The following is a 21,823-nucleotide window of genomic DNA, read 5'->3' as shown; positions in this document are numbered from 1 at the left end:
ACACATTTGTTTTGGTCAAGATGCTGGTGCTATAGTGTGACATCTAGTGGCTGAATGTTGTGTATTGCATCTTTAAATTGATCTTAATTTTGTCTTGCGTTTGGCCTTACTGTTTGGCTTTCTGAGTATCCTGCTTTTGTTTTGTCTGTCAAATTGTCAAATTGCAATTTGTAAACTCTGTTTTTAACAGAGCGATATAAATAATGTTGTTATTGCTGTTATTATTATGAATATTATAATTTGACACGCTGCAGGCACCATCATCATGTCGGAGGACCTGCGCGACGCTCTCGACTGCATGTTTGATGCTCGGATCCCTCGCCTGTGGCTGCGGCTCAGCTGGCCGTCGGCCACGCTGGGCTTCTGGTTCAGCGAGCTGCTGGAGAGGAACCAGCAGCTCAGCAGCTGGATCAGCACTGGACGGCCAAACCAGTTCTGGCTCACCGGCTTCTTCAACCCGCAGGTCGGTTCACACCACGCCACCTTCGTTCATTTAGTTTCTTGGCATTTTATCTTTAGAAGTGAGTGTGTGAGTCTGTTGTTTTCCCTGCAGGGCTTTTTGACCGCCATGCGTCAGGAGACAACACGCTCCAACCTCTCTAGGGGCTGGGCCTTGGATACGGTCACCCTTAGCAACGACATTACCAAGATGATGAGGGAAGATGTGTCGGCGCCACCCCCAGAGGATATGGGCGGAGTCTACATCTATGGCCTCTTCCTGGATGGAGCAGGATGGGACCGGCGCAGCGCCAAAATCACTGAGTCCCCGCCCAAGGTCAGTGTGTGCAGTTTTATTAAAATAATAAACGATTATAAACCTAATAAAATAATAAATGATACAAAACTCCCATGAACCTGTCCGCTGTCTCCTCTCAGGTCCTCTTCACTCCCCTCCCTGTGGTTCACGTCTACGCTGTCAGCTCAGCCAACATGGCCGACAGTAAGCGTCAGCCCGGTGGCGGCGGGGCGATCAACCTGTATTCATGTCCGGTGTATAAGAAACCGCGGCGGACCGACCTGAACTTCATCTTCTCGCTGCAGCTGAGGAGCGTGCAGCCGGCGGAGCACTGGACGCTGCGAGGCGCCGCGCTGCTCTGTGACTGCAAATGATCCTCTGACTTGTTGTGGTCAAGTAGCATAAAAAGTAACAAGTAGGTGTATTTTTTTAAGGTTTTAGCTGTTAATTTTATTTTAAAGTCCTGCTGATCATTTTCCAAACCATCCCTCATCTTTAGATTGATTTCCTTCCTTCCAGACAGCCGTTGGTTTCATTTTATTTCTATGAAAATCAGCTGGCAGAGACTTGAAACTTGATGCAATTCAAGAATCTGAGGTTTGAGCCACATATCTTCACATCACTGTTTGCATTTCTATGTTTTATAAATAGTTTGTAATAGAAAGACGTGGTGATTTGTGCATACAAGATGCATTTAAGGGCTGGAGGACGGAGGAGTGAGGACGCAGAATGGAAAGTATCCTTAATAATGATGATGGGTTGCTGATAAAAACTGTTGTTAAGTTAACTAAAATTAAAAACCTGTTATTAATCAAATTATTCAAATTGGTGTAAAACAAATGTAACAAATGTATCATGGCAATGAACTTTCTGATTGATTAGATCACTTAGCAGTTAAGAGTCGCTTTCCTCCAGACACATTTAAACACTGATTCTGCTTTGTGTCTGTTTACGACACTGTGAGATCTGTGAAGATTTAACAATAAAAACTGATGTTTGTCCTCAGAGTCAAACTCAGCTTGTGAAGTGAGTCAGTCTGTTGTTTGTTTCTTTATTGAAGTTAACTTAGAAGAACAGCATCAGTGAGAATTCACAGAATTATCAACAGAGATTCAGCAGAGAAGAAAACCAAAGTCAATTAAAACTTTGTGACACATTATCAGTGTTGAAAATCACTACTACTAACTTCTATAAGATGCATATATTTTTTACAAGATGAATACTGTCATGATGGTGAAAAATAGAATAAAATAAAATCTGAAACACCGAATTAGTCCGTAATTAATGAAGAAGTCAGCAGCTTTGCTCCAGCTATAGAATAAATCAAGTAAACGTTTATTCTTTTAACATGACAAACATAAATCTGCTTTAAGGAAATATCACTGACAAACTACAGCCATGCAGTCACACACTAACAAAAGCTCAAACACAAACAAATACTGTAAAAATATGGTTTTGGTTGTCAAGGTTTCCATATAGAAAAATACACAACGCCGCCATCACTGCTAAATCAAGTTATTTGTGACAATTTATTTTTCTGAACTAATTTCAGAAACTTCACTTTAAGTAAAATGACTCAATTTTTTTTACAGACCCTGAAGTTTCCCTAAAATGTATTTATTGAATTTTTTTTTTTTTTTTTTGGGCTTGCTGAGGTCATCGTTAATGCTATTAGTAACACCTGAGCTTTTCCTCGTATAACGAGTCAAAATGTTCTGAAAATCCTCGCACTCCCCATGTGTGACACTGACAACTTTATACAATACATATTTTAAATTATTTAGATATTTATTGATCAATTAAAATCATTATATGTAAGTGTTGTAAAGAATTTCTAAAATACTTGTTTGGTTTTATTTACAGCCACTTATCTAAAAAAGCTCAGCTCACTAATGTCTCAGTAATTTACTCACTTATTCTATTAAACACAGGTTTTCAGGTTTAATCTCTTTCGCTGCTTCTACTAAAGCAAACAAGACGTCTTCACGGGTCCAACTTACTGTATATTCAGTCTATTTAGGTCCAGGTAGTTTCCTGTCCTGTTGCTTCGAGTCTCTGGTCTGTGTGTCAATATCTCTGATATGATTCCAAACTTTTTGGATCCATTAAGTCCTTTAACGAGTACAAACAACCTTCTGCCCTCATAGTTGTCTCCAAACACAAATTTGTCTCTATTCTCTCTGTTGAGTCAAGTTTATTTAAGTTGATCTCCACTTTTTAACCTTTTAACCTTAATCATGTCACAAGTGCAAAACTCCGTATTACAGAACCAAACGTACCATGACCCCATTATAGCTTTATCACCCAACATGTCTATCTCATCAACATGCAAAAACAAGCAGCGGTGTGATAATGTGAAAAGTTTTGTGGAGAAGTTCTGAACACTGTTCATTTATTTTCCAAAGTCAGTGTTTATTGAACACGAAACAAAAAAAAAGACTTCATATATTTTGCTGATTTGATAATAAATGTCCAGGAAGACACTGCATATGAAATAGCCTCAATGATTTGAGGAATCTTTGGTTGTCATCTTGATGTTCAGTCAGATTGGATCTGTAACCGGCCTGTTCTCTGCTCACTTCCTTCAACAACGTTCAAACAAATGTTAACCTTCATCATTTGCACTTTTGCAGCTCCGCTGGGTGGCAGCGACCCTAAAACTTCTTCTTCACTTGCTCTGTGTGGTCTCAGTAGTCCATAGAAAACGGCACAGATCATCACTGTCTAAAGCTTTACGATAGCTGCTTCATGTCGTACATTGGCACCTCTGACTCCTCTGCCTTGCCTTCGTCAGCAGCCGCCTTGGCGGCGTCTGGGGTGCCCTTGCGGCCCTTGGGAGGCGGGACGGGCACGGCTCCCTCCGTGGCGCCCTCAGCTCCTTCCTGGCCCTCTGCCACAGTCCTCTCCTTCTTCAGGTTGAGCTTGGCCGGGACGCTCTTGGTGATGGTCTCCTTCAGCCTCTCGCCTGAGTGCTTCAGCCTCTCGCCAGACTGGCGGATCTTCTCGCGCCTCTCGGCCGTCACAATGCGCTCACCAAACTTGTTGACCTTAGTGCCCAGGCTCTCACGGGTCTTGCTCATGTTCTGCTTGGAGAAAGTGGCTTTGAAGCTCTCGATGCGCGTCAGGCCCGTCTTCTTCATGCGGCTGGCTGCTGAGGAGTCGGCCTCCTCCACCACCATGTACTCCTCGTCCGACTCTGGAGGGAGCTCGAACTTGTCCGGTTCCACCTCGGCTCTGGCGCCGGCGCCGCCGCCCCCGCTGTGTTCTGCTGGCTCATTGCCTGGCGCGACGGCCTTCACCTCCTGGTCACCCTGATGGAGTAGAACACAGAACAGAATGAGAATCCAGGAGGAACATCATGATTAAATGATTGTGACAAACTTTAAAATAACACAATGCTTTAGATATAAAAAATTGTATTTGTTTTTCTTCTCATTCAGATGGACAAACTTTGAATGGTTGATGTAAGGTTTATTTCTGTTCTGGTTAAAGTGTGTCATGCAGACTTTAGCGTGCAGGCCTTGATCCTGCCTCTATAAATAAACTGCAGCACCTGTTTCTGCAGCTCAGGGCTCGGCTGCAGGAAGCTAAACATATCAGCGAGCAGCAGCGTACGGAGCAAAGCTGGATCACTTTCAGCTTCGGGGTACGTCACGGCATGCCTCAGTCTGGAACTGTAATATCGGTTTACACCCAACATTAAATGGGGCAGAAATGCTGAGGCCGAAGCTGCAAACTGAACCAGATCCCTGTAGACGTAATTCGCTCAGGGAAGGTTGACCCTGATCCACAATGAGACTCATTCATGGTGAATACTGGTGAACAGCAGCCAGAATTCTACAAGAAGTAAACAAAACTAGTGAAAGCCTATAAAAGAAAAGCAACATCATATGTCACAGAGTCTGGTATATTTGCTATTTGTGGTCCTAAACTATCAATCAGAATCTATTTCTGTATATTTAAGAAGAAAAAAAGGATTATTAAAACCCTGATTAAATTGTTGTTAATGATGTTCAGCAGTTTAGAGAGACAGTCTTTTACATTTTGGTCTGTAGTGAAATGTGAGCTGGACAGATGTACAAAGCTGACTTTGCAAAGCCATAAATTTACTGGGGACCTCCTACAACCTCCTCAAGAACTCCCAGGCACCAGTTTGGACCAAACCTGAGCTGGAAAGTAAGAAAATGTAAGAAAACTGACCATTCATTTTCTATCCTGTGAATTTTAGGTTTTTGTATCTGTCCTAAATGAAGGAATCCATGAAGCAAAATGAACCTTTATTAACGCTAGTTAGCTAACTAGTTTGTAGCATGCAAATGGGAGCATCAGGATCTTTGATTACACGCATCATGGGCACCAAATGACACCTGATAGAGAGGCTGACATTTCCAAAGCTTTAACAGATTGCATTACAGTCTGCAGTCTGCAAACAAGCTTAAAGGGAAGTAAAGTTCAAAAGTACACCTACTAGCACCTCTAAAGATCATTAATTAACACGTTTGTATCTTGTTTGATTAATCCGTAAACAAACAGGAATGTAAAAAGATGTTTGTGACTTCAGAGGGCGTTACTGCATCCATCAGCTGTTATGCCTCAAGGAACAGTTGCAGCATGTGAGCGTCAGGTGTGGTACCATAGTGTATGTATGGAGACCAAAACTAAAACCGTATTATTTATTGAGCTTTTCAGGTGTTGATAGGTGTATTTTTGAACTTTGGACAGAGCCAGGCTAGCTGTTTCCCCGTTTCCAGTCTTTATGCTAATCTAAGCTAACCAAGTCCTAGATATTTTATACTTGTCTGTAGCTTTTGGCAATGCAAGTTAGACAGTCTCACAAATATGGCTTATTTCAAATGTTAGCCATTCGACGCAACAGCCATGTTTTCATGGTAACAATCACTGACACCTTCTGACCAGAGCCATGTTTTTCTCTTTAGAGGACAAAAAAGAGAAAAACATGGCTCTTAATTTGTGGTTTTCTTGCATTTTGTGGGTCAGTAAAAAGAAGGGAAAAAGTTTTTAGAGACTGCAGTAATCCATTGCATATATAGGAAATTGTCATTTTTGTTCCGAGTGTGACTGACAAGTTGGCAGAAGTACTGAGTCCTGCCACATTAAGAAGCATCCCTGCTCTGCTGCAGGTCTGCACTGCGCTGAGATTGTATGCTACTGGAAGTTTTTTCTATTGTTACACTTGTGGCTGAATTGTCCCAATTAAATGTTCTTGCAACTGTTGAGTTCTTTGAGATGGCAGTCATTTTCTGCCTCAGCGAAGGAAACTGAGCAGTTCAATTTAAAGCTTAGTCAAAGTCTGTCTTTGTGAACCTCCAGCTCTGCACCTAACACACAGATAATATTGATATCTTTTCATCTGACTAACAGCGATGCCGACATTCGGTGTTTGACATGTTTCAGTAGTCAGTGCTCGCATACATTACAGGTCTAATACCCAGTCCTATTAAAAAGTTAAAAAGTTTATCAGTCACTTGAGTTTTTCGGTTGATTTCAGTGCATGAAACTACAAAGTTGTCACAAAAGGTGTCACTTATTTAAATATTGCCAGTCAGAGAGCAGCAGCTCACCAATTAATCCAACGTTAAGAAGGAAAGTAACAGAACACAAGAGGTTAAGGTCTCAGCTCGCAGGGATCTCTGCTCTTTTAAAGTATGGGCAGGGAGGAGTGGTCCAAAGTGGGTGGGTCAAAGGTTATGAGCCCATTTGACCCCATGACATCACAGTTATGTGCTGAACCCCTTCAGCTTCAACTGAGAGGATTTCCCTTCACCAGTCTAACTAAAACCCGGTGTCAGAACAAATCAAACAGCGAGCGCAGCCTGTTAGCAGCTAACGAAATGATTTATAACGTTCGTCCAGGAGGTTGTTGTTAGCTAATCCAGAGAGAGAGGAAGGGAGAGAGAGAGAGCAGACAACTATATTAGGAGATGGTGGAGGTTCAGACTCAGAATAACCTGGTCGGTCAGCGCTCAGCTGGCACAGTCACTTACAGTACAGAAACCACACAGCAGCTCTGCTAACTGAATATTCATTTTTTGTGATGAAAAGAAGTTCAGAGGCTTTTTAAAAACACATAACATCTTTAAAAAGTTATTATTTCATGGTCGGTTTCTATTTTTTGTAAGGCCACAACTAGGAGTGATATATAGACTCTTTCAAAGCACCACAGAGAAACGAGAGGGAAAACCTTCAGTGACTATTTCCGAAAGGTGTCTTCTTTTGGTTTCCATTTCTGAAAAACTACAAAAGTGTAATAATACTATGAATTTGGTGAGTGCATCAATCATTAATAACATTTCATTCAAGTGACTGTGATGCGATTCATATTCAGATCATTAATGGTTTGTAGTGTGACCAAATGTGTCCTTTAGGGATTGAGAGTAAGGGTGTGGAGGTCTTTGTCATTTAGTGCATCAGATATTAATGCAGGAGACCAGAGTTCTGCACCAGTCACAGACCAGAAATTTTCTCTAAACACAATCCTTCCCTAACATAACCACATTCTAGTTGCCATGTGCAGATCATGTAGAGAAATGTCTGCATAGGATACAACCATCATAAAACTGTCTTGAGTTGTTTGATGTTGTGAACGCTCGCAAAACATAAGCCGTCTCTACCTTCCATCCCACGAGACGTGAACATGACACTTCATGTGCACAATGCAGCCTGACATCCAGCAGCTGCAGCCAGCCAATCACATGGTCTTTCTGAGGTTCAATTAACATGTCCTGCAACCTGACACTGTACCTTACAGAGTCCAGATTACAGTAGCTGACTGCACACTAAGCTGAAATGATTTCATTGTACAGCCGTTTCAACCAAGAACTCGCCCTTAGAAAGACCAAGTGTGGTCAAAATGTCAGATAAAATCATTAGAGCTAAATGTGCAGCCACCGTCTAGGACAAGCACCTCATCTTTTTTGTGCATTCACCAGACAACTCTTGCAGATTGAACGTCCTGATATTTAGCATGTTAGCACTCTAATGATATCACGGTGAGATGCATGCAGTCAGCGTGCATCTTCAGATTCAAAAATAGTTGTTGGTTGTTTGCAGTCTCAGCAGTTTTGTTGGATAAAGACTAAATTTGTGACAACTCTGACATTACATTTTTCCTTTACCTTTGCTATTACTAAAACTTATTTCGTCTCATTTTGTTTATTTCTCCTTTTGTGATGGAGCACAAATGAGCATTTTTAGAAAATTCACAAACAGGCAAAAACAAGAAAGCATCAATATTGCATCATTTTGGCATGTAAATACCAACAAAGTTCATTGGCATCTTTGACCACTTTTTGCTTTGCTTTGTTGAAGATATCCGGTATGTAAGAACCAGTTCCTAACCCAGCTCAGGAATGAAAGGTAAAAATCTTATAACTGCTCCAAGGTAGGGACATCAAAGAGGGAAAAAAGGGAATGAAAAGCTGTAGCTGCACTCAACTTTCCCTAATGAAACCATCACTCATTCTCCAGCTGCACCTTGTCAGGATTAGTGGATTAGTTTTCTACAGTATGGCAGCCAAATAATCATTCACAAATTGTTATTTCTGTGTGAAAAAAACTCTATGTGTTCCAGATCTGTGGTGTAACCTTTCAGCATACTGACGTTTATCCAGGGCTAAAATAACCAGGTCACCATCGCGCTGGCAGCTGCTAACAGTGAAGGCCAAAGAAGTAAAACGAAGCCTGGTGTGCGTGTGCTTGTTGCTATTTCAACCTCTAGAACGAACTGAGACATACATGCAGCTAATGCAATTTGTTCATCTCAACAAACTCAGAACTCAGAGATGTGAATCAACAGAACCTTGAGAACGTTGTTCAGTGTTCACAAGTGTCTTCTCATAACTCACAAGTGAATATCATGAATGTATTGTAGATTTTGTTTGGCTTTCGGTATCGGTGGTGTCATTCTTAGTGGTCTAAATCTGGGTGCTGAAACATCAAAACAAGTTTGCTTCTTTTGGAAATTTTCTACCTTAACTATTTTGTAGACAGAAATCTTTTATCACACTCATCCTCTGTCAGACAACTGGCCTCTTGACCTTTTCAGTCTCCTCAGTTCTTCCATCATAGAAACGGTGAGAAATAGAATCAAAATGCACTGAGAGTGAATGTTAAACGCCTTCACGATTCGATTCTGTTCCCAGTGATCAAGAACCAACCATGGCCAGAGCTGGGCAGAATCAAAATTGTATTTGGTCCAATTGGATCAGGTAGGGAAGGGTCAGTTCGGGTTAACCGTTTGATTCTTTTTAGATCAGATAGGACTGTCCTCGGGCCCCCTTTGTATCGAGTCTTTTTTTTTGTAGGAGTAATTTAAGCATGTTGGGTTCAGGTAGGTTTTCCACGGAGTCTCAGTGTTTCAGACCTGGTTCAAAATTTCAACCCTTGCATACCTCTGTTTTGTCGAGGCAGCATACCAGCTTACCATCTTTAAATCCTGACCCAAAATCCTAAACACATTAGAGGTACATTTAATCTGATTCTCTTCAACCTTTCTAGAAAAGAATAAACAGTCTACAGTCCTGATACAAGAAGAATCACTTAAGCACTCAGTTTCCAAGAGGCAGTTGATCAGAACCCCAAAGGTTCAATGAAAGACACCAAAAAGTACTCAACAGTGGCACAATGTATCTTTGTAACCAAACATCTGAGTCTTACCTGATAAATGACCACCCTGAACTTGTTCTTGGCCAAGAGGTCGACCTGGGTGGCCTCCACCTTCTTCACCCGGATGTTCTGGTTCTCCACTCGCACCCTGACGTCCTTGATGTGGCGGCTGACCTTGCGCGTCTTCTCCAGCAGCCGGTCAACGGTAGAACTGGTGGTGGCGTGGTCACTGGTCAGCTTGACGACGTCGGACTGGATGGTCTTCACTGTGTTCTCCAGCTCCAGCTGACGCTCCTCCATGCGCTGCTGTGTGGTCTGGACACTATCCATGAGGCCCGCCACGCGCTCCAGCAATGCCATGATGCTTCCAGCGTCATCTCCACCACCCGTCGGCAAGCCTGGTTTGTCTGCCATACTTGATTGTCGGTTGACTTGCTAGTTGCCTGATTGATCGACTGTTAGAACCCAGTGATCCAAATGTGAAAAGAAGGGACAAAGAGGAGAGGCAAGCTCCGACAAGATCTTTGGTAGAAAGAAATCTTGGAAATTTGGAGAAAAAATAAAAATCAGTGGCACAAAAAAGAGAAAGATGAGGGTTGCGGCATCGGTGAACACAACAAAGCCTCCTCTGGAAGGAGAAGGAGAGCCAAGAGGAGGTCAGGAGGACCGGATCACTCCTCTACAACTGGAGGTTGACCCTGAAACTGGTCAGATCAACTGATAGACTCCACCCTGCTGGGGCAGAGAGGGAGGGAGGGAGGGATGACAGGAGTTAAGAGGAGTGAGGGATGGATGGAGGGGGGAATAGTGAGGCTAAAAAGAGTGAGAAGGTAAAACACAGAGGGAGAGTTGAGAGGAAGAGGTGTTAGTGAGTTTTAACAATGTTTAATCAATGATTTAACAATGAAGCTCTGCATTTTAAAGTGAGTAAAGAGACTGTTAAAGTAAAACTTGAATGGAAGTCAGTTTATCTAAGAAGTCATGTTCGATTACCCACAGACTTCAGCAAGTTCCCACCAATCAGAAAGTTTAAAAATGGAAAAGGATATTACTGGAATGTGAGTGTTAATGAGAGATAAAGAGTGACATGGATCCCGGCCTTGCTCTGTGTTCTCTGCTGCTAAAAATACAGTGAGGGTAAAGTGACTCCCTGCACCTCTTTGGGACATGAGTGTATTAAAGGGAATGGAAACTCCCTCACATCTATTCCTCCATCATCCATCTATCAACCGTCACCTTTTCACTTGTTCAGTCTTAATCCCTCCCTGTAGGTTGAGTCTTTTTTGGCATCGACAGGCCTCCAAACGAACAGCTAGGTTTTCTAAAAGCATTCCTAATGCTAACTCTCGCCATCGCTGCCATCTTTGTTAGTTACTGGAGCCAGATAGTCCAAATCTGGGGTGGGGGGGTTGGATCCTAGAAGGAGCTGAGGTGAGATGACAAGTAGCTCACTGCGATGGGATGAGACAACTGTCAGTCAAAGCAAACACACATTTTAGGTCTTAATATTGTTTCCGTGGTGTGCTAAATCTCAAAACTTTCTCACAGGCGCATCAGAAAAAGTGAAATTAGATTTTTAGACCATAAAGGTAGTTAGATGGAACATGGAGTGAATTTTAGTAGAACAACGTTGATTTGTTTATTAGAGGTACAAGACACTAAATGGCAACAATAACCAGGATGGCCACATGACAAATCATAATATACAGATACACCAATTAAAAAAAGGGAACATTTCAAAACATTCAATTTACATGACAGAAATGTTTTATTATGGTGGATACAGTGTTCTCTGACTTAGTTGTCACATTTTCTATAAATCTCCTCCTTAAAGAGCCAACTCAACATAGTTATCACCTTCTGACAACCAAAACAAATCAGGATTCCTGAGCTGAATTTTTTTCAAGCCGATAATTCCTCGAGTCGTCGTACATAAGGCAACAAAACACAAAATGAAATTCATTCTCAGCAACACCAAGATCACAAAAAACACAAACGCTGCTCTTCAGGAATACATTTATACCTTTAAAATACAACACATTGTTAAAGATGAAACCAGTGGTTTCCAACCTTTTTGGCTTTTGACGTCTTACAAAAAGCAGTGTGTAGTCGGGGTCACATTTCACATGTCTATGAGTTGTTAACAGCTCCACCAAATAGTGATTTTTCCCTCTAAACTTCTCACATGCTTTCATTTCAATGAATGTTCACCAAATATAGTTAGTGTACTTGAATGCTGGATTTGCTCCATGTTGATCAGTCCAAACTAGAGCTGAATTGATTTGTCAGTTATTTTGTCATTTATCAAGCAAAAATACTGAAAAATGCTTCACATTCTCAGGTTCCAGCTTCTCAGATTACAGGATTTGCTGCTTGTCTGTATCATATATAACAGTAATATGAGCACCTTTTAGGATTTGACCTTTTGTTTTAACAAGACCAATCACCTTGGGCTCTGCGAAGCTGTGATTAGTACTTTCTCACTTTTTTTGACATTTCATAGATCAAAATAGAAAAAAATAACTAGCAGATTAATCAATAATGAAAATAATCGCCTTAGTGTCAACCAGGAGTCACCAACCTGTTGATCAATTGATCTTTGCGGAGTTCAAAGTCAATAGTGAAGCATTTCTGCTGTAAGGTAATTCACTGATTCTCCTCAGTCAGCATGTTATCCTATAGTTGCATCTTTATTGCATCTGCTGTGTGAAGTTACTAATTCAAAGTAATCTGAACCAATGGACTTTATTATTGTTCAGATGTAACTGTTAACATTTGTGAAGTAAACACACAAAGTTTTGAAGTTTAATCAACTGTCTGAATACCTATTAACTTCTAAAAACCTAGAAGGGAGTCGATTGCAATTCAAAACATGCAGAAGACAGAGGAGGAGGAAGAAGAGGAGGAAGAAAGGTGTTAGGATGTGAAGAAAATGAAGTGAGTGGAGAAGGGGACTCCCCGCCATCTAAAAACCCTCCACCAGCTGCTGCCTATAATTATCCTGCCGTCACTTCTATATTTGACATGGATGCTTCCACAGCCGACAGGAGCGCTTGGTTTTCACTCCTTCACTCTACGTGGGTGGAGTCTTCAGGTTGGCTTGTTTGATATTCCTGCTGTTTGATGAATCAGAGGGGACACAGTTTCATGTGACTGGAGGGTTGTGATTCAAGTAAAAACACTGTCAGTTCCTGAGACTGCGATAGGCTGAAACACCTGTCAGTCAACCCAAAACGTGCTTCTCTTTCAGTATGAATATGGTTCTGATAAAATAGTGGCTTTGGGTTAAGTTGTGGCCTTTTTGTTGTGCAAAGCTTCCAACTTAGATCGTCTTTGGATGTGGTTGTTTTCAAATTTCATTTATTAAATCATTTCTCTTTATCTTTTTCTGACTGGGCCAATCATCTGCGTCGATGTCATGAGTGGCAGGTAAATTTGTACGAGAATCAGAGTGTTGCAGTAGCTTGATGTGCTGACAGTCAGCAATGGATGAACTAAAGCAGAAATTTAGCTTCAGTATCAGCAGCTACCACATCTTGAGGCTCAAAGCGCCACCAACGGCCGCTAGCTGCTCCAACTGATTCCCATTCAAAAAGCCTCAACTTCTCTTTAGAAACACTGAGTCAATCATTGTTTTCAAGTAGTCATTATGGTCTCAACCTCTAAATTCAGACCCTCCAATAAGTGTGCTGGTGGTCATTTTGGAAATTATTGCTCCATTAATAGGATTTGAAGACTTATAGTAGCTTTGATGACTCACTGTGTGGGCGTTAATTGACAGCTGTGATTGACAGTTGGCTCACCTGCTGCTCTCCCCGGCTCTGGGATTCACACTGAGTCGGACTATTGACAGATATCTGCCCTGTTAGTGCAAGTTAGCTAAAATAGCTAAGGTTAGCCCTAGTGTGCAGTAATCAGTGTTCCCAGTAAGCTAGCGTTAGCTTTGGTCCGAGGTAGCGGGGCGTGTGTTGTGAAAGGCAACATGCTGCGCTGCTTATCTGGAAGGTCCTGACTCCAAACAGATAAGATGGCGCCAACCAGAAGCTGCAACTCTGGGCTTCAAACCGACTCCAATGAAACCAACGGGTGACGTCACACCTCGCTACGTCGATTTGCATATGCGCTCTATGCTCTACACTAACAGGTATGTGGCCTAATTTTTAAATGCTGTTTTTCATGTGGAAATAATTTGTATCCACGCGTAAACACCTGAATAACATCAAACGACAACATTTTGTCCACTCTTTTAGTGGGCATTCAATAAAATCCAACATCTGATAAGGAGGAGTAAAACATCTGACCAAATCCCTATTTTATGATTGCAATGTCATCTGATAAAACATGAATACAAGAGCTGTGTTGTTAAATCGGCTATATCGTTTTTTTAAATGAATGATCTCAGAGGAAGTTAGAATTTCTGTCGTCTGTCGAGCGTTGAATTTATCACTTTTACTATTTTAATGCAGCTGAATTCACCAAATAGTTGGTCTCATTTACATATTTTTCTGTTTCTGTTGTCAGATGATGGAGCGAGTATGAAATTCAGCATTCATTCTAAAGCTGCTGCACTGCGATGATAAAATCTTACAATCGTGACGATGTCGGACAAAATCAACATAAATACAGGATAATGATTGTCGGCCATATTAACGACCACAGAGAAATTAGAGGCGACTTCAGTTTGTCTTAATGCACGCGGACCCGACCCGTCATTGTTTTTCAAAAGCTAAATTTATTTAAAAAGCCGGCATTTGAGGATTTACACGCTGTGGAGGCTGTTTTGGAAAGGCTCAGTTTTTGAAGATAGAAAAAGTTGCATTACAAAGCTGCAGTGTAAACATAAAGTCAGTTTTTGGCGGCGGTGGTCACATGGTTCGGCCACTCTGATGGAGGACCAGGTCAGTGTTGGGCTGCACAGAAAGGCGAAAGATCCCAGCTCAGCCTTGTCGCGGCCACCACACTCAGCTGCATCCTCCCTCACTCTGTCTGTAATCTCACATCAGTTACATCAATTTATTTATATAGCGCCAAATCACAACAAAAGTCATCTCAAGGCACTTTTCACATAGAGCAGGTCCAGACCGTACTCTTTAATTTACAGAGACCCAACAATTCCCCCATGAGCAGCACTTGGCGACAACAGTAAGGAAAAACTCCCCTTTAACGGGTAGAAACCTTAAGCAGAACCCGGCTGTTGGTGGGTGGCCATCTGCTTTGACCGGTTGGGTTGAGAGAGAGAAAGAAAGAGGGAAAGGGGGAGGAGGAGGAGGAGGAGGGGATAAGCAGCAGCAGCCAGGGAAGGATGCCAACAGGACTGTGAAGGACCGCGAAGGCTCAGCCTGCATCCCAGGGTTTCCTGCGAGATGAGAAAGCACAAAAAACTCTGGGGAAGAAGCAAAGTTAGTGACATGTTACATGAATGCATACAGGTGGAGAGGAGGAGGAGGAGGAGGAGGAGGAGGAGGAGGAGGAGGAGGAGAGAGGAGCTCAGTGCATCATGGGAAGTCCCCCAGCAGTCTAGGCCTATAGCAGCATAACTAAGGGCTTCACAAATTCATTTTGTGTTTTCATCGTCCTCACTTCAGAGAGCTCTCACAAGAGATGCCTTTACTTTTAAAAGCTTTTACTGAAGCAGTTTTCAAAACAATCTTAAAATCCAGCAAATTCTTTGATTTTTGAGTCTCAGTACAGATACCAAAACTATACTTAAACATTTTATATTCCTCAACCATCTTTTTTACCCTTCTAAAATACATCAGTGTTTAACTTTAACTAACTAAAGTGAGCAAAATTATGATCAAAATAAGTCTGATCAAAAATTCAAATCCAACTTCCGATACTCCAACACTCAAAAAGTATTGAGATTCATTATCCAACATGCAATTTATAACCTCATATTCTTTTCATTCTGCTTCAATGTCAAGTTATATGATTTAAACTCCTTAAAGCAGCATTAAACTCAATCCGCTGTCAAAGAACAGATCAAAGCGACGACACAGAGGTTTCGAAGAACATCATAATTTAATTCTAGTTCAACTACAGCACAGTCTAAACATCAACTTCACTGGTTCATGCAGTTTGCAACATCTACAGTAAAATCAGGCTGGTTTCCCACAAGCATCACATGACTGAGACCGCAGCTTCACTCCAGTTACAAGTGTTTGTTTTTCTGAACAAAGAGTCGAGTAAATCTGATGTCAGAGCAGCGATGCTTGAGGGAACCTCGGCCCAGCTTATTGAGTCTACTCCTTCTACCACAAAAAAAACAACCAACACGGACATTTCGTACCATTGTTACAAATTATATAAAAAAAAAAAAAAAAAAAAGAAACTCGACCAAAAAACAAAGTCATTTAAATTATCATCAGCTTGTCAAAACACACAAAAAAAACATTGGAATCCATTTCCGGAATGGCGTCATCTGAAAATTAAGCAATAAAATAATTATAACAACAACCTGTACATGTCAGCTTGTACCTTATCATTATTTTAAGCAGTAGAAAAAACAGCATTTTGGTTTTCAGGTGCATGTCATCATAACAAATACAAAAAAAAGGAGGAAAATAAAGTTTATCAAAGTTACATAAAAGATTGTTTTTGACCCTGTGAGACGCAGCAAAACAGAACATTTGAAGTTTGCAAAAAAAAACCCAAGAGGGCTTCAGTGGTCCCTGATAATCCTGTAATCCCAGAACAAAGCGCCCCCTAGAGGATTAAGGCGTTATATTACATCAGCAGACAGACATGTAGGTACATTTTTAAAAAAGGTGCAATATATGACATTCAGCCTCACTAGGTGTCGCATTAGCACCAGCATCTCAGACCAAAATAAACGTGTGCGTTGTTTACTCAATAAAGTTGGGAAAAAAGAAAGCGGCTCCTGAACCGACGGCTCATGAAACTCAGATCAAACTAGGCAGAGCTGATCAGATATGGATCAATATTCTGTTTCTGCCTCAAATGTTTTCAGAAACATATCTTAGTGAACTGTATAGCTGTAATTTGTGAAAGTTTGTGACGCGGCCGCCATGTTGGAAACGGCTGCGGGAGCACAGCAAGGGACTCACATGCACTAACATGCACGCTCACATGCATTCACATGCACACGCGGCCAAACCGGCGACCAAAACAAAGACGAGAGAAGCTCAGATTATAAAACGCACACAGAGGGAGCGTGACTTCATTCTCTGCTCAGGATCTTTACATAGCAAATAGTTGTTGGCTGACATCTAGTGAGGCTGAATGTCGTTTATTGCAACTTTAAATTTCCAAAGTTGCTAAAACTCTCAAGAGTCCACGTGGTCTTAAACACGCTGTGCTGCAAAGAATCTGTAGTTTTATGCAGCAGGATGAAAGTGTATCTCAAATATAGAAGCAAAAATATTAATAATTTGAATCTCATAAGTAAACTACTTAATACTTCATGTTAAAATTTAAATATCACTGAGACTTTAGCACTGACATGTTTAATGTCTGTCCAGTTATTCCCTGGACTACCCAGGAATCCTCTTCCTCTTGTATTTTTGCAGGAATAGATGATCAGATCTTGTTCATGTATGATAAGTTTTAATATTTCATCTTGAATTTTAGTGTCTGTATTTATTTAACTCATCCAATCTGACCAGAAAGAGTTTTTTTTGAAAGCTGGACACTAACATTTTCCAATTCAGATGTTCTGAAATTGCTCCACTTTAAACAAACTTTAGAAATTTCAAAGAGGGGGAATTCAAACCACATAAATTCAGATCACATATTATTGTTATGTTATTATTGGTTTTGCTTCCATAATCCATAAACTAGACATTTCTAGTCTAAACAAATCTAAACAAAAACACAGAAACAGCATCAGTCTGCGTCCCACAGGGTTCAAAACAAAAAGAAAATCTGTTTTCCCAGTTTTGGAGGTGGACGGTCCAGAGTGAAGATACAATCAGATAAATAAGTGTTTCTGTCTCCCGTCGGAGGATCCACAGTGTTTCAGAGTCTGAGTGGACGGCAGCGTCATGACGAACACAGAAAACAAACTGTACGTCTGTCTGATGGAAAACAAAAAGTCATCTGCAGACAGCGAAGAGACGAAACTGTCCAAACAGAAAAGGAAATCGAACACGGAGGAAAATCTTAAAAATAAGGCCCCTTAAGAAATTCAAAAAATTATTTTTTAAAAAAGGGAAAAACAAAAGAGGCACCAAAAAAGTCGAGATATCAAAAATGCAGTCTGTCTGTGTGGTACGAAAAACTTCTTGTGTTTAATAAAAACGAGAGGAAAAAAAAAGAAGGAGAGCAGCTACATCATCCTGGAGGACGTTCCTGACGGGAAGTGGCCGAGGTGCTGCTTCTGTCTCCGGCCTCGCTTCGTCTTGTTGCACCTCCTGCAGGAAACGACAGGAATTACACGTCAAGAACATGCAACTGCAGCTTTGGTCCAAATTATTTTAGAGGTCATGCTTTGATAATACTAGGGCTGTAGTCTGCTGGTCGACTGATCGATACGCTCTCATCTGACTAAATTCTCATTGGTCGAATAATCTCCGTGTTATGAGGAGAAAAGTGTTACATCAACAGCTTTCCAGGATTAATCCATTATTTCCTGCGGCGGGAGGGACAGACTAACAAATTACCTGTGAAAACAACGGGGGTGTATTCAAAACACCCCCGTTGTTTTCAAAACTTTGAACTCGCCCAACATAATGAAGACTGCTGGGTCTAACTGTACTCAACGTTTACTGAACGTTTACTGAATCAGTGTTTCTCCATTCTCCATATCCATTCATTCGGAAATCGACAGCGTTTGGGAGTCTCTGAGCAGCGCTGTTCCGGTACGTGAGTCAACCTCTGTGTCGTTGCCTGGGAAACCACCGGTCGCGCGGCTCCGTTAAGGAGTATGTTTGCGTAGCGAGCGGGAAAGAGCGAGGGGCAGAGAAGTGACGGTGGATGCGAGCGGAGCAGAGGAAAAGGTTAGTAGGGAGTTGTCAGTCTGGCAGTAAATGTACAGTACAGACTACAGTGTGTCAGTTAATAAATGCTAAAAAGTCACGTCTGTTGTTTCCTCAAATGCTGGAAAAGTAAAGGAGGTTAGCTCCAAAGTTAGCAACAATGGGTTAGCATAGCCTGAAGACACAAAACAGGGAAATACAGAACAGAGAAATGTGTGGCTGCCCCCCCCCCCCCCCGCGTGACTAATCGATTAGTTGAAGATTATGTACGATTTTAGTCGACCAAGATTTTCTTTGGTTGACTACAGCCCTAGATAATACTGTTTATGCTGGAGGAACGCTTTACTTTCAACACTCTTAAATCAGACGTAATAAATAATAATATATTCCAAACACATCTACTGATCAAATATACAAATCACTGCATAGTTTATATTCAAATCATGCAATAAACATGTACAGAGTGTAGTGAATGACTACATACTGAACATACATGAATTAAATTATTATTCTCATCTGCCTGCTGTCCCTTCAGTCCAGCTTGACGTCCACTGCTACCACTATTATTATTAGTCATATTATTACTGCTATTATTGTTGTTGCTGTGCTTCTCTCTCCTTGACGTTACCGACTGGTCTGCCTATTATTTTCTCGATTATTCACTTTGTCTATGAAAAAAAATTTATACCTAATATGGTATAAATGCTCATCATAAGCATTTAAAGCCCAAAGTGACGTCTTCAAATGTCTTTTTTTTGTTCAGTTAAGAGTCTTAAATGCAAAGATACTCAATTTAAAATGCAATTAAACATTAGAAAAGCACAACAACAGAATATTTGGCATTTTTGCTTGAAAAATATTACTTAAATTATTAATTCTATTCGATCCTGTCTTTTTCTCTCAAATTCTGATTCACTTAAATCAATTATTTGACTTATTGTTTCAACTCTAAAACCTCTCTGTCTGTTTTTGTACCAGTGAGAAATTTGAAATTTTGAGACGATCTTAAGTCAACTCAGAGACGTTTTCTGTTATTTTGACACTCAGCATCAAACACTTGGATACGTTGTTAATTTCTTTGTTTTTATGCTTTATTTGAATTTTTGGCTCATATATTTCAGCCTCTTTTCTTATTGTTATTCTAGAGATTTCTGTGTGTATGTTATTTATGTTGAGCTGTGATATTTGAACCTGACAGCACCGAGCCTCCTGTTTCTCTGTATGTTTGCACAGTTGTTCTGTTTCTGCTGTTCCATAAACAGTATTTATATTTTTAAATAAATACATAATACAAATGTTTCTCCACATGTTGAAGCATGTATTTCCTCTGTCAGATGGCTTTAATGAACTGTCATCAGCTGGTTTCAGGACTGATCAGAGGATGTGTGTCAGAGTGTGAGCGCCCTCCGCTGGCTGAGACGGCTTACTGCAGCACAGACACTGAGCAGCAGCAGCAGTAGTAGTAGTAGTAATAGTATGATATACATACTTAAAGTAAACTTTCTGACTTTTTATAACCAAACCTTTGACTGCAGTAGAACCTCTAGAGTAGTACTTAAACTAGTTAGCAGTAGTTGTTGTGCAGTATTAATATTAATAGTAGTTTTAGTGATCTTATAGCAGTAGTATTAACTGATAGTACAGCTGCCAGATGTGGTAGTAGTAGCAGTAGTAGTATTTGTACTATGAGTAGTCGTGATGTGATGTGTTTACCTGGTGAAGCACATGACCACAGCTACGATGACGGCGATCTGAACGGCTCCGATGATGGCGGCAATGAGGACGTAGTGCAGCTTCTGACCGCTGGGAACCACGTACAGGATGTTAAAGTCCAGGAGCTGATCGCACTGAGTACCACCGTACGCCGCCTCACACCTGACACACACACACACACACACACACAGCAGTTTTTTAATATACTGTTTTTATACTTTTTATTTCTTTATTAAAATTTATACCCTGATATGTTGTTTGCAGCTGTTTCCAAGGCTCCAAATTTCTTTGTACTGGAAATGTGCAATAAAGACGTTTTTTTGTATATCACATATCTGACCTTGTAAAAAACATACTGAATGTTTTTGAAAAGCTTGTTATATTATCCATTGTGTCATAGTTAAAGTATTGCAGTAAAAGTACATAAGTATTATGAGCTTGATGTAGTTAAAGTATTGCAGTAAAAGTACATAAGTATTATGAGCTTGATGTAGTTAAAGTATTGCAGTAAAAGTACATAAGTATTATGAGCTTGATGTAGTTAAAGTATTGCAGTAAAAGTACATAAGTATTATGAGCTTGATGTAGTTAAAGTATTGCAGTAAAAGTACATCAGTATTATGAGCTTGATGTAGTTAAAGTATTGCAGTAAAAGTACATAAGTATTATGAGCTTGATGTAGTTAAAGTATTGCAGTAAAAGTACATAAGTATTATGAGCTTGATGTAGTTAAAGTATTGCAGTAAAAGTACATAAGTATTATGAGCTTGATGTAGTTAAAGTATTGCAGTAAAAGTAGTGGTTTGGTCCCTCTGACTGATATATTATTATATATGACATCATTAGATTATTAATAGTGAAGCATCAGTGTTAGAGCAGCATGTTACTGTTGTAGCTGCTGGAGGTGGAGCTAGTTTACACTACTTTATATACAGTTAGCTAGTTTAGTCCAGTGGTTCCCAACCTAGGGGTCGGGCCCCTCCAAAGGGTCAGCAGATAAATCTGAGGGGTGGTGAGATGATTAATGGGAGAGGAAAGAAGAAAAAACAAAGTTCTGATACACAAATCTGTTTTCAGTTTTTGGACTTTTTCTCTAATCTTTGATTTTTGCTGAAATATTGGATCATTTGAACATTTATTGAAATGAAAGCATGTGAGAAGTTTAGAGGGAAAAATCACTATTTGGTGGAGCTGTTAACAACTCATAGACATGTGAAATGTGACCCCAACTACACACTGCTTTTTGTAAGACGTCAAAAGACAAAAAGGTTGGAAACCACTGGTTTCATCTTTAACAATGTGTTGTATTTTAAAAGCTTGTTATATTATCCATTGTGTCAAATCTTCATCTGAAAAGTAACTAAAGCTGTCAAATAAATGTAGTGGAGTAGAAAGTACAATATTTCCCTCTGAAATGTATTTTTTTTAACTTGAGTAAATTTACAGTTATTTTCCACCACTGGCAGTTACATGAGTCAAACATACTGCAGACGTGGGTGCTGATGATTAATTTGTCCTCACAGAGACAGGACAGGAACACACAGACAGACAGACAGACAGGTTACCTGCAGGTGGGCAGGTTGTGTCTCATCTCACACTGGCCGTGATCACAGAACTGGAAGTAGTCTTCAGGACAGGGGGCGGGGCTGTCCACAAACCCCTCCCCCTCGCCAGGTTTGGACACAGCTGGAAAAAAAAAAAAAACACAAACAAACTCTGGTTTCTGATTGGCTGATTGGAGGAAACAGAATCACAAAGTCAAACTGCGGTCAAACTTACCGTAGATGTCTGGTTTCATCTTGATGCTGTCATC

At 40.6% G+C, this 21,823-nt stretch overlaps 3 protein-coding genes across 4 annotated transcripts in view; 1 reads left to right on the top strand and 2 right to left on the bottom strand.

The window, feature by feature from the left end:
• dnah5l (dynein, axonemal, heavy chain 5 like) overlaps window positions 1-1,766 on the top strand; it is a 66,572-nt gene extending 64,806 nt beyond the window's left edge. The window contains exons 90-93 of one of the 2 annotated variants that reach the window (XM_067578241.1): window positions 255-463; window positions 554-775; window positions 877-1,151; window positions 1,388-1,766. In XM_067578241.1, coding sequence (XP_067434342.1) covers window positions 255-463; window positions 554-775; window positions 877-1,110 — 665 coding nt within the window. In that variant the 3' untranslated portion in view covers window positions 1,111-1,151; window positions 1,388-1,766. Of the gene's footprint in view, window positions 1-254; window positions 464-553; window positions 776-876 lie in introns of both variants that reach the window. The other variant, XM_067578240.1, reaches the window with a different exon arrangement.
• A 7-nt stretch (window positions 1,767-1,773) lies between these two features.
• cavin4b (caveolae associated protein 4b) lies at window positions 1,774-10,063 on the bottom strand. Its single transcript, XM_067578251.1, has 2 exons — window positions 9,413-10,063; window positions 1,774-4,047 (listed from the first exon to the last, which is right to left on the bottom strand). Exons 1-2 carry the CDS (start codon window positions 9,773-9,775, stop codon window positions 3,469-3,471), a joined length of 942 nt encoding a protein of 313 aa, XP_067434352.1. The 5' UTR covers window positions 9,776-10,063; the 3' UTR covers window positions 1,774-3,468.
• A 5,300-nt stretch (window positions 10,064-15,363) lies between these two features.
• Window positions 15,364-21,823, bottom strand: part of LOC137173432 (tomoregulin-1-like) — a 15,840-nt gene continuing 9,380 nt past the window's right edge. The window contains exons 7-10 of the mRNA XM_067578252.1: window positions 21,790-21,823; window positions 21,576-21,696; window positions 20,011-20,172; window positions 15,364-17,733 (exon numbers count right to left, since the gene is read on the bottom strand). The exon at window positions 21,790-21,823 is cut by the window's right edge and continues 3 nt beyond it. Coding sequence (XP_067434353.1) covers window positions 17,649-17,733; window positions 20,011-20,172; window positions 21,576-21,696; window positions 21,790-21,823 — 402 coding nt within the window. The 3' untranslated portion in view covers window positions 15,364-17,648. The remainder of the gene's footprint in view (window positions 17,734-20,010; window positions 20,173-21,575; window positions 21,697-21,789) is intronic.

The sequence above is a fragment of the Thunnus thynnus genome, chromosome 21 (genome assembly GCF_963924715.1).
Source record: "Thunnus thynnus chromosome 21, fThuThy2.1, whole genome shotgun sequence".
Lineage (NCBI taxonomy): Eukaryota > Metazoa > Chordata > Actinopteri > Scombriformes > Scombridae > Thunnus > Thunnus thynnus.
The sequence above is the reverse complement of the archived record's forward strand: the minus strand, read 5'-3'. Positions and strand labels throughout refer to the sequence as shown.

Excerpts from the sequence above, each read along its gene's own strand:
- cavin4b (XM_067578251.1), bottom strand. The coding sequence starts at position 9,775 with ATGGCAGACAAACCAGGCTTGCCGACGGGTGGTGGAGATGACGCTGGA. Across the intron at positions 4,048-9,412 it reads TCAGGGTGGTCATTTATCAG|GGTGACCAGGAGGTGAAGGC; the intron begins GTAAGACTCAGA and ends CTACTCCATCAG.